This window comes from Acipenser ruthenus, chromosome 55 (genome assembly GCF_902713425.1).
Source record: "Acipenser ruthenus chromosome 55, fAciRut3.2 maternal haplotype, whole genome shotgun sequence".
In the NCBI taxonomy this organism is placed as follows: Eukaryota; Metazoa; Chordata; class Actinopteri; order Acipenseriformes; family Acipenseridae; genus Acipenser; species Acipenser ruthenus.
Genome location: NC_081243.1, coordinates 1,395,148 through 1,407,647, shown reverse-complemented (window position 1 = coordinate 1,407,647; position 12,500 = coordinate 1,395,148). Strand labels below are relative to the sequence as shown.

The following is a 12,500-nucleotide window of genomic DNA, read 5'->3' as shown; positions in this document are numbered from 1 at the left end:
TGTTACCCATCTGCATCAAGACCACGGCACACAAACATGCAAGCAAGCCTCAATCTATTACTCAAGATTTCTTTATATTCCTATACAGCTGTGGACAAAAGTTTAGCATCACCTAGAATTTTAGGATTTTTTTAAAACTGTATGAACATAATTTAGATCATTTTATTTAACATCATGTCATCAAAGAAACTACAAAACGATATTGCAAAAGTAGTACAGTCTTTCATGTTAGGTTTCGAAATATCACATTTTTCAATGTATATTTTATTGCAATCTGTCCATCTGCTTCAGACCAGACTACCAGTTTGAGGTACGATAGCATCTCCCGCAAAACGTCCTTTTAATTTAGTGAGCCACAAAAAGACATTTCCATATAATAATCGTTAAACTACAGCAGCGTTTGTGTTTGAACATCTAAATATTTGTCCCCGAGCTATAAATTCGTTTTCTGAACGGCATAATTATGAGAGACCTACAGAACCGCTTCACTGCAATTAAAAACGACCCTGAAGTAAAAAATAAATAAATAAATAAATAAATAAATAAATAAATCGGACAAGAGACGTGCAAACCAGGGTTAACTGCGGTAAATGTGCAGTGTGTAACCATGGGTCAATTTTACCGTGGTAAATAAAGCTTTATATTGGATAATAAACACAGATTATTTTTGCCATGGCAACAGAGCTCTCTGCGGTGCTTCATTGAAGGAAAAGAGAAAAATTGAAAACACAAATTTTGACCTCAAAGCAATAGTGTTCTGTGCAAGAGCCTTTCTTGTCGTCTCATTACAAGTAGGGTGGCCAACCGTCCCTAATTGGGCGGGACAGTCCCGAAATGTAAAGATGAAGTCCCGGATGGCATTCTCCCGTGCCGCATTATTTACACTGTGTGACCCTGAGCTAACCCACAGCGGTACACGGGGTGGGGGTTGAGTCCTGCTTTTCAATTCCTTTAAAAATCAATTCCTAATTCCAGGAGTGGAGAGAGAGAGAGAGAGAGAGAGAGAGAGGGAGAGAGAGAGAGAGAGAGAGAGAGAGGTACACAAAGGAGTAGGATCAATGCGGATTTATGAGATTTGCTTTGAAGGCAACACTTAAAATAATGAAGGTGTTATACCACAATACAAAAAGTGTCCGTTTGTAAAATAATAATTTGTCTATTGTCTACGCGGTAGATATTTATTAAAATAGTGAGCTATTTATTAAAATAGTGAGTTGGCAAACGTTTCCACTAGAAGTCTTTCTCAGCGTCTTCAATAGAAACACTAAAAGAAACTTCATAAATTCAACGGCAAACGTTTCCACTAGAAGTCTTTCTCAGCGTCTTCAATAGAAACACTGAAAGAAACTTCATAAATTCAACGGCAAACGTTTCCACTAGAAGTCTTTCTCAGTGTCTTCAGTGTCGTTTGAAGAGAGTGTTTTCCTATTCCAGGGGAAAAAAACCCACCTCACAAACACAGCCAGCCAGGCAGGTGACCGGTCAACCTGGATAAGCAGACAACAGCTGGGCTTTGTTTTTTAAAAGCCAGGCTCATTTGATCAGGCAATGAAGGAGGCCCCATCTCCGTGACAACAGCACGCACAGGCTCCCTGGAAGCCATAGCAACCTGGAGTGTTCCGAACTTTAATCAGCTGTATGCCCCCAAGCTGCCACCCAGGACTAAATCATTTATGTAAAGCACAGAGAAGTCTGGTAAAGCATAGGGATGCATTGTAAAGCACAGAGAGGTCTGGTAAAGCATAGGGAAGCATTGTAAAGCGCAGAGAGGTCTGGTAAAGCATAGGGAAGCATTGTAAAGCACAGAGAGGTGTGGTAAAGCATAGGGAAGCATTGTAAAGCACAGAGAGGTCTGGTAAAGCATAGGGAAGCATTGCAAAGCACAGAGAGGTCTGGTAAAGCATAGGGAAGCATTGTAAAGCACAGAGAGGTCTGGTAAAGCATAGGGAAGCATTGTAAAGCACAGAGAGGTCTGGTAAAGCATAGGGAAGCATTGTAAAGCACAGAGAGGTCTGGTAAAGCATAGGGAAGCATTGTAAAGCACAGAGAGGTCTGGTAAAGCCAATTAAAAAAACAAACCAAAGCATGGTAAAACTTCAAATTGTACAAGAGAATGAAATACACTCTTGATTAGAGAGACAGACACCGAACACTTAGAAATGACTGACTTGCAGTACAGAATAGATCTCAGGATAATAATGAGGGCAGGACTAGCAGTACGTTTCAAACCCTGAGCAAAGCGCAATGAATGCTCAGAACTGTATAAGCATGACACAGCAAAATCACAATGCAGATTAACTGTGCTGGATTTCAAAATTCTGCTTCTGCTGTAAGGCAATGATTTAATCACTGACACACTCAAAATAATGACTGAGAGGGACGGCAGGGATTTATGAGTCCCTGGGAACAGGCAGCCAGTTCCTGGAGAAGATTAGCCAGGAAGCCGGTGCTCGGAACACTAACGCAATTTCGGAAATAAATGTCTGGATGTTAGACCTCTGTATTGCTCCGACAGACGTGCCTGGAATTAAAATGCCTGTGACTTTAAGACACCTGCTAGACTAGGAGGGCCAGAGACGCATTGTGATTTTCAATACTTGAGTCACAGAAAAACTGTTGACATCTTTACAGATGTTTGTTGCTTTATATATAATAATATATGCTTTATATACATATAATATACAGCACTAGACCCTGATATTGATGCGATCCAGCCCTCTGAAATGTCTTTATAATATATAGCACTAGACCCTGATATTGATGCGATCCAGCCCTCTGAATTGTCTTTATAATATATAGCACTAGACCCTGATATTGATGTGATCCAGCCCTCTGAAATGTCATTATAATATACAGCACTAGACCCTGATATTGATGTGATACAGCCCTCTGAAATGTCTTTATAATATACAGCACTAGACCCTGATATTGATGCGATCCAGCCCTCTGAAATGTCTTTATAATATACAGCACTAGACCCTGATATTGATGCGATCCAGCCCTCTGAAATGTCTTTATAATATACAGCACTAGACCCTGATATTGATGCGATCCAGCCCTCTGAAATGTCTTTATAATATATAGCACTAGACCCTGATATTGATGCGATCCAGCCCTCTGAAATGTCTTTATAATATATAGCACTAGACCCTGATATTGATGTGATCCAGCCCTCTGAAATGTCTTTATAATATACAGCACTAGACCCTGATATTGATGTGATCCAGCCCTCTGAAATGTCTTTATAATATACAGCACTAGACCCTGATATTGATGCGATCCAGCCCTCTGAAATGTCTTTATATTATATAGCACTAGACCCTGATATTGATGAGATCCAGCCCTCTGAAATGACTTTATAATATACAGCACTAGACCCTGATATTAATGCGATCCAGCCCTCTGAAATGTCTTTATAATATATAGCACTAGACCCTGATATTGATGAGATCCAGCCCTCTGAAATGACTTTATAATATACAGCACTAGACCCTGATATTAATGCGATCCAGCCCTCTGAAATGTCTTTATAATATACAGCACTAGACCCTGATATTGATGCGATCCAGCCCTCTGAAATGTCTTTATAATATATAGCACTAGACCCTGATATTGATGTGATCCAGCCCTCTGAAATGTCTTTATAATACACAGCACTAGACCCTGATATTGATGTGATCCAGCCCTCTGAAATGTCTTTATAATATACAGCACTAGACCCTGATATTGATGCGATCCAGCCCTCTGAAATGTCTTTATAATATACAGCACTAGACCCTGATATTGATGCGATCCAGCCCTCTGAAATGTCTTTATAATATATAGCACTAGACCCTGATATTGATGCGATCCAGCCCTCTGAAATGTCTTTATAATATATAGCACTAGACCCTGATATTGATGTGATCCAGCCCTCTGAAATGTCTTTATAATATACAGCACTAGACCCTGATATTGATGTGATCCAGCCCTCTGAAATGTCTTTATAATATACAGCACTAGACCCTGATATTGATGCGATCCAGCCCTCTGAAATGTCTTTATATTATATAGCACTAGACCCTGATATTGATGAGATCCAGCCCTCTGAAATGACTTTATAATATACAGCACTAGACCCTGATATTAATGCGATCCAGCCCTCTGAAATGTCTTTATAATATATAGCACTAGACCCTGATATTGATGAGATCCAGCCCTCTGAAATGACTTTATAATATACAGCACTAGACCCTGATATTAATGCGATCCAGCCCTCTGAAATGTCTTTATAATATACAGCACTAGACCCTGATATTGATGCGATCCAGCCCTCTGAAATGTCTTTATAATATATAGCACTAGACCCTGATATTGATGCGATCCAGCCCTCTGAAATGTCTTTATAATACACAGCACTAGACCCTGATATTGATGTGATCCAGCCCTCTGAAATGTCTTTATAATATACAGCACTAGACCCTGATATTGATGCGATCCAGCCCTCTGAAATGTCTTTATAATATACAGCACTAGACCCTGATATTGATGCGATCCAGCCCTCTGAAATGTCTTTATAATATACAGCCATCTGACAGTTTTTCTCTCCCTTTCTGTCCCTCCTCTACCCTCCACACCTCTCTTTTTCCCTACCCTGCCCTCCACACCATCTCTCTCCCTTTCCCCCCTCTCCCTCTCTTTCCCCCCTCTCCCTCTCTTTCCCCCTCTCTCTCCCGCTCTCCCCCTCTCAGCCGGTGAACAATGGCGGTCAGCAACGAGTCTCCTGGAGCCGTGACGAATTTGCCGGCGGGCGCCGTTTCCGCAGGGACCTACGCGACTCCCTGCCCCCCCTCCCATACGAGGCCGAGATGATGGCGTACCCGCCTCCCTCCTCCTCCGACTCCCAGCAGCAGCTCCGCAACGACGTCTACTACCAGCCGGGGGAGGGGGGCTGGAGGGGACGAGGGCAGCAGGACGACCGGAGGCGGGGCCAGGCCCTGCAGCAGCTGGTGGAGGACGGTCGAAGGAGGGACCAGGAGGCTGTCTATCTGGCCGGCTTGCTCCGGCTCCTGACCGCCGAGGCGGGGCCCGGGGGCTACCCCGGGGCCCAGGAGAGGCCCCCCAAAGCCGGGGAGGCGGGCTTGGCCCCGGGCGGCGACTTCCAGGGCCCCTTCCTGCCCGATTACGACGACACCAGCATGGTGAAGCCCCAGAGAGCGTGGCAGAACCTCCAGAACCTCCAGAACCTGATGGAGCCCCAGCTTGCCCAGGCGCTGATGAACCGATACAGGCAGGAGAAGCTCTATGAGGCCGGTCTCTCCCCCCCGCCAGCCTCCAGACTCGAGCTTCAAGAGGCAGCAGCCGAGGCAGAGGGGGAGGCGGACGAGGAAGTGTTGAGGTAAGGGCGCAGCGCCAAGGCAACCGATTAGTCAGATCAAGCTCTCTACAGAAATCAGGTGCTGGTGTTGATCGGGCTGGTTTACCGTCCAGAGTGAAGCAGCTGCTTGTGTTTGTGATGACTATGACAATCCACACAAACCCAAGCATGGGACATGCAGAGGGACTGATGAACGTAGAGACAGGAGGGCATACATCACACAGATATATCAGAATCTGGTTTTCTCAATATATGATGCTAAATAATAATAATAATATCTTCACAGTGGACCACCATCACAAAGCGCTTTAAGAACATAAGAACATAAGAAAGTTTCCAAACGAGAGGAGGCCATTCAGCCCATCTTGCTCGTTTGGTTGTTAGTAGCTTATTGATCCCAGAATCTCATCAAGCAGCTTCTTGAAGGATCCCAGGGTGTCAGCTTCAACAACATTACTGGGGAGTTGGTTCCAGACCCTCACAATTCTCTGTGTAATAAAAGTGCCTCCTATTTTCTGTTCTGAATGCCTCTTTATCTAATCTCCATTTGTGACCCCTGGTCCTTGTTTCTTTTTTCAGGTCAAAGTAGTCCCCTGGGTCGACATTGTCAATACCTTTTAGGATTTTGAATGTTTGAATCAGATCGCCGCGTAGTCTTCTTTGTTCAAGACTGAATAGATTCAATTCTTTTAGCCTGTCTGCATACGACATGCCTTTTAAACCTGGGATAATTCTGGTTGCTCTTCTTTGCACTCTTTCTAGAGCAGCAATATCCTTTTTGTAACGAGATGACCAGAACTGATCACAATATTCTAGGTGAGGTCTTACTAATGCATTGTAGAGTTTTAACATTACTTCCCTTGATTTAAATTCAACACTTCTCACAATATATCCAAGCATCTTTTTGGCCTTTTTTATAGCTTCCCCACATTGTCTAGATGAAGACATTTCTGAGTCAACATAAACTGCTAGGTCTTTTTCATAGTTCCCTTCTTCAATTTCACTCTCTCCCATATGATATTTATAATGCACATTTTTATTGCCATACAGAGGTAGGCTGTGCATTATAAGCAGTCACTTCCAATAGGACGTTGATTTAACATCTCATCTGCAGGACGGGGCACAAGGAGGTGAAGTGACTTGCTCAGGGTCACACACACAGGGAGTCAGTCAGTGGCTGAGGTGGGATTTGAACCGGTGACCTTCTGGTTACAAGCCCTGGACTTTAACCACTGGTACAGCGGCTCCTAAACCGCCCGTTCTCTCCTCAGGTACCTGGTGGGACGGATCCTGTCCAGTATGGGGAGCGAGGGGGGGCAGCAGTCGGAGGGCCACTCAGGGCTCAGACGCTCCCGCCGGTCCCTGGACGAGGGAGCGAGCAGCCCCGACGAGGAGAACCTGCTGCGGGTGAAGCGGCTGGATGAGGCGGGGATGAGAGATGCGATTCAGGGGCTGCAGCGCATAAAGGGGGTCGATACCGAACCACAGCAACAACAGGCGGAGAAGCAAGTGAGGAAACGCCGCTACGCTGCGTACGACCCGGACGAGCTGGCAGAAAGGATCTTGAAATATCTGCCGGATTAAACGTATTTTTAATGATAAATAATAATAATACTAATCCTCCTAATTAAGAATTACATTTGCATTAAACTTACTTGTAGGTAAAACCTGTAAAATGACCACTGCAGTTATTGTAAAATGATGGGTCAAAAATATATTTTAGAAAAAGGTTTTGTTTCGTTTTTTTCGCGTTTACAAAATGTAACCTTTTTTTTTTTCCCTTCATGTTTTTCAAATGTTGAGAAATCAATTATTTACGACCCGTGACGGGAGATTTAAAAATGCCTTCAACGTGGTTAAAATATTTAACGCTTCGACACTGACGTGTTTACAATTCAGTATCGAAGCGTTAAATATTTTAACAACGTTGAAGGCATTTTTAATCCCACGTCACGGGTCGTCATAGATTTCTCAACATTAAAAAAAATAATTATAAAAATATATATTTTTTAAATAGGTGTTGATAGCTGAGAGTTTAAACATTTTAGTATAAATACGAATTTTACGACTGTAAATCGCCCTGGATAAGGGCGTCTGCTAAGAAATAAATAATAATAATAATTAAATAATAATAATAATAATCGAAAAACTATTATTTCTGACTTGTCATGCACACCGTTTAATAAAAAAGGGACAAACCTTTGTTCTTATTTCATTACATTTATTTTTTAACACAGGTTTTTACCTCTACTGTAAGTACTGAGAAATATTGAGAAACTCTAATTCTATCTAAAAAAAAAAACGTTTAAAAAAATAAAATAAAATGGATGAAAATATGCTAAATGTAATTGCACTTGTGAAAGTTCTCTGTTCTGCCACGCCTGCCTCTCTCTCTCTCTCTCTCTCTCTCTCTGATTTCTTCATTCGCTCTATTCTGTGTTCATGTTGTTGATGTTGTGTGTGTGTTTATATATATATATATATATATATATATATATATATATATATATATATATATATAACAAATTGTTTATTTCCCCCAATGTGTTTTAAGTGGGTGCACTGTTTTGAAAACTTGTGTTGAATACTTCTCTGTCAATAAAACTCAATAGAATAAAAATGACCAATCACACTTTGTGCGTGTATTGACTTCAAAATAAACAATTCAGCAAAATAAAACCAAAGCTTATTTATACATATAGAATATGATAAAGGGTCTAGTGCTATATATTATAAAGACATTTCAGAGGGCTGGATCGTATCAATATCAGGGTCTAGTGCTGTATATTATAAAGACATTTCAGAGGGCTGGATCGCATCACTATCAGGGTCTAGTGCTGTATATTATAAAGACATTTCAGAGGGCTGGATCGCATCAATATCAGGGTCTAGTGCTGTATATTATAAAGACATTTCAGAGGGCTGGATCGCATCAATATCAGGGTCTAGTGCTGTATATTATAAAGACATTTCAGAGGGCTGGATCGCATCAATATCAGGATCTAGCGCTGTATATTATAAAGACATTTCAGAGGGCTGGATCGCATCAATATCAGGGTCTAGTGCTATATATTATAAAGACATTTCAGAGGGCTGGATCGCATCAATATCAGGGTCTAGTGCTGTATATTATAAAGACATTTCAGAGGGCTGGATCGCATCAATATCAGGGTCTAGTGCTGTATATTATAAAGACATTTCAGAGGGCTGGATCACATCAATATCAGGGTCTAGTGCTGTATATTATAAAGACATTTCAGAGGGCTGGATCACATCAATATCAGGGTCTAGTGCTGTATATTATAAAGACATTTCAGAGGGCTGGATCGCATCAATATCAGGGTCTAGTGCTGTATATTATAAAGACATTTCAGAGGGCTGGATCGCATCAATATCAGGGTCTAGTGCTATATATTATAAAGACATTTCAGAGGGCTGGATCGCATCAATATCAGGGTCTAGTGCTGTATATTATAAAGACAATTCAGAGGGCTGGATCTCATCAATATCAGGGTCTAGTGCTATATATTATAAAGACATTTCAGAGGGCTGGATCGCATCAATATCAGGTCTAGCGCTATATATTATAAAGACATTTCAGAGGGCTGGATCGCATCAATATCAGGGTCTAGTGCTGTATATTATAAAGACATTTCAGAGGGCTGGATCGCATCAATATCAGGGTCTAGTGCTATATATTATAAAGACATTTCAGAGGGCTGGATTGCCTCAATATCAGGGTCTAGTGCTGTATATTATAAAGACATTTCAGAGGGCTGGATCGCATCAATATCAGGGTCTAGTGCTGTATATTATAAAGACATTTCAGAGGGCTGGATCGCATCAATATCAGGGTCTAGTGCTATATATTATAAAGACATTTCAGAGGGCTGGATCGCATCAATATCAGGGTCTAGTGCTGTATATTATAAAGACAATTCAGAGGGCTGGATCTCATCAATATCAGGGTCTAGTGCTATATATTATAAAGACATTTCAGAGGGCTGGATCGCATCAATATCAGGTCTAGCGCTATATATTATAAAGACATTTCAGAGGGCTGGATCGCATCAATATCAGGGTCTAGTGCTGTATATTATAAAGACATTTCAGAGGGCTGGATCGCATCAATATCAGGGTCTAGTGCTATATATTATAAAGACATTTCAGAGGGCTGGATTGCCTCAATATCAGGGTCTAGTGCTGTATATTATAAAGACATTTCAGAGGGCTGGATCGCATCAATATCAGGGTCTAGTGCTATATATTATAAAGACATTTCAGAGGGCTGGATCGCATCAATATCAGGGTCTAGCGCTGTATATTATAAAGACATTTCAGAGGGCTGGATCGCATCAATATCAGGGTCTAGTGCTATATATTATAAAGACATTTCAGAGGGCTGGATCGCATCAATATCAGGGTCTAGTGCTGTATATTATAAAGACAATTCAGAGGGCTGGATCTCATCAATATCAGGGTCTAGTGCTATATATTATAAAGACATTTCAGAGGGCTGGATCGCATCAATATCAGGGTCTAGTGCTATATATTATAAAGACATTTCAGAGGGCTGGATCTCATCAATATCAGGGTCTAGTGCTGTATATTATAAAGACATTTCAGAGGGCTGGATCGCATCAATATCAGGGTCTAGTGCTATATATTATAAAGACATTTCAGAGGGCTGGATTGCCTCAATATCAGGGTCTAGTGCTGTATATTATAAAGACATTTCAGAGGGCTGGATCACATCAATATCAGGGTCTAGTGCTGTATATTATAAAGACATTTCAGAGGGCTGGATCACATCAATATCAGGGTCTAGCGCTGTATATTATAAAGACATTTCGGAGGGCTGGATCTCATCAATATCAGGGTCTAGTGCTATATATTATAAAGACATTTCAGAGGGCTGGATCGCATCAATATCAGGGTCTAGTGCTGTATATTATAAAGACATTTCAGAGGGCTGGATCTCATCAATATCAGGGTCTAGTGCTGTATATTATAAAGACATTTCAGAGGGCTGGATCGCATCGATATCAGGGTCTAGTGCTATATATTATAAAGACATTTCAGAGGGCTGGATCGCATCAATATCAGGGCCTAGTGCTGTATATTTTAAAGACATTTCAGAGGGCTGGATCGCATCAATATCAGGGCCTAGTGCTGTATATTATAAAGACATTTCAGAGGGCTGGATCGCATCGATATCAGGGTCTAGTGCTATATATTATAAAGACATTTCAGAGGGCTGGATCGCATCGATATCAGGGTCTAGTGCTATATATTATAAAGACATTTCAGAGGGCTGGATCACATCAATATCAGGGCCTAGTGCTGTATATTATAAAGACATTTCAGAGGGCTGGATTGCATCAATATCAGGGTCTAGTGCTGTATATTATAAAGACATTTCAGAGGGCTGGATCGCATCGATATCAGGGCCTAGTGCTGTATATTATAAAGACATTTCAGAGGGCTGGATCGCATCGATATCAGGGTCTAGTGCTGTATATTATAAAGACATTTCAGAGGGCTGGATCACATCAATATCAGGGTCTAGCGCTGTATATTATAAAGACATTTCAGAGGGCTGGATCGCATCAATATCAGGGTCTAGTGCTGTATATTATAAAGACATTTCAGAGGGCTGGATCGCATCAATATCAGGGTCTAGTGCTATATATTATAAAGACACTTCAGAGGGCTGGATCGCATCAATATCAGGGTCTAGCGCTGTATATTATAAAGACATTTCAGAGGGCTGGATTGCATCAATATCAGGGTCTAGTGCTGTATATTATAAAGACATTTCAGAGGGCTGGATCGCATCAATATCAGGGTCTAGCGCTGTATATTATAAAGACATTTCAGAGGGCTGGATCGCATCAATATCAGGGTCTAGTGCTACATTTCAGAGGGCTGGATCGCGTCAATATCAGGGTCTAGTGCTGTATATTATAAAGACATTTCAGAGGGCTGGATCGCATCAATATCAGGGTCTAGCGCTGTATATTATAAAGACATTTCAGAGGGCTGGATCGCATCAATATCAGGGTCTAGTGCTGTATATTATAAAGACATTTCAGAGGGCTGGAGCACATCAATATCAGGGTCTAGTGCTATATATTATAAAGACATTTCAGAGGGCTGGATCGCATCAATATCAGGGTCTAGTGCTATATATTATAAAGACATTTCAGAGGGCTGGATCGCATCAATATCAGGGTCTAGTGCTGTATATTATAAAGACATTTCAGAGGGCTGGATCGCATCAATACCAGGGTCTAGTGCTGTATATTATAAAGACATTTCAGAGGGCTGGATCGCATCAATATCAGGGTCTAGTGCTGTATATTATAAAGACATTTCAGAGGGCTGGATCGCATCAATATCAGGGTCTAGTGCTGTATATTATAAAGACATTTCAGAGGGCTGGATCGCATCAATATCAGGGTCTAGTGCTATATATTATAAAGACATTTCAGAGGGCTGGATCGCATCAATATCAGGGTCTAGCGCTATATATTATAAAGACATTTCAGAGGGCTGGATCACATCAATATCAGGGTCTAGTGCTGTATATTATAAAGACATTTCAGAGGGCTGGATCACATCAATATCAGGGTCTAGTGCTATATATTATAAAGACATTTCAGAGGGCTGGATCGCATCAATATCAGGGTCTAGTGCTATATATTATAAAGACATTTCAGAGGGCTGGATCGCATCTATATTAGGGTCTAGTGCTATATATTATAAAGACATTTCAGAGGGCTGGATCGCATCAATATCAGGGTCTAGTGCTATATATTATAAAGACATTTCAGAGGGCTGGATCTCATCAATATCAGGGTCTAGTGCTATATATTATAAAGACATTTCAGAGGGCTGGATCGCATCAATATCAGGGTCTAGCGCTATATATTATAAAGACATTTCAGAGGGCTGGATCACATCAATATCAGGGTCTAGTGCTGTATATTATAAAGACATTTCAGAGGGCTGGATCGCATCAATATCAGGGTCTAGTGCTGTATATTATAAAGACATTTCAGAGGGCTGGATCGCATCAATATCAGGGTCTAGTGCTGTATATTATAAAGACATTTCAGAGGGCTGGATCGCATCAATATCA

General features: G+C 41.3%; 1 protein-coding gene across 1 annotated transcript in view; it reads left to right on the top strand.

Annotated features, from left to right (window-relative positions):
- The window catches only part of pcsk1nl (proprotein convertase subtilisin/kexin type 1 inhibitor, like), a 9,387-nt gene extending 1,706 nt beyond the window's left edge, over window positions 1-7,681 (top strand). Inside the window, exons 2-3 of the mRNA XM_034002399.3 lie at window positions 4,731-5,377; window positions 6,628-7,681. Coding sequence (XP_033858290.3) covers window positions 4,731-5,377; window positions 6,628-6,940 — 960 coding nt within the window. The 3' untranslated portion in view covers window positions 6,941-7,681. The remainder of the gene's footprint in view (window positions 1-4,730; window positions 5,378-6,627) is intronic.
- The last annotated feature ends 4,819 nt before the right edge of the window (window positions 7,682-12,500 follow it).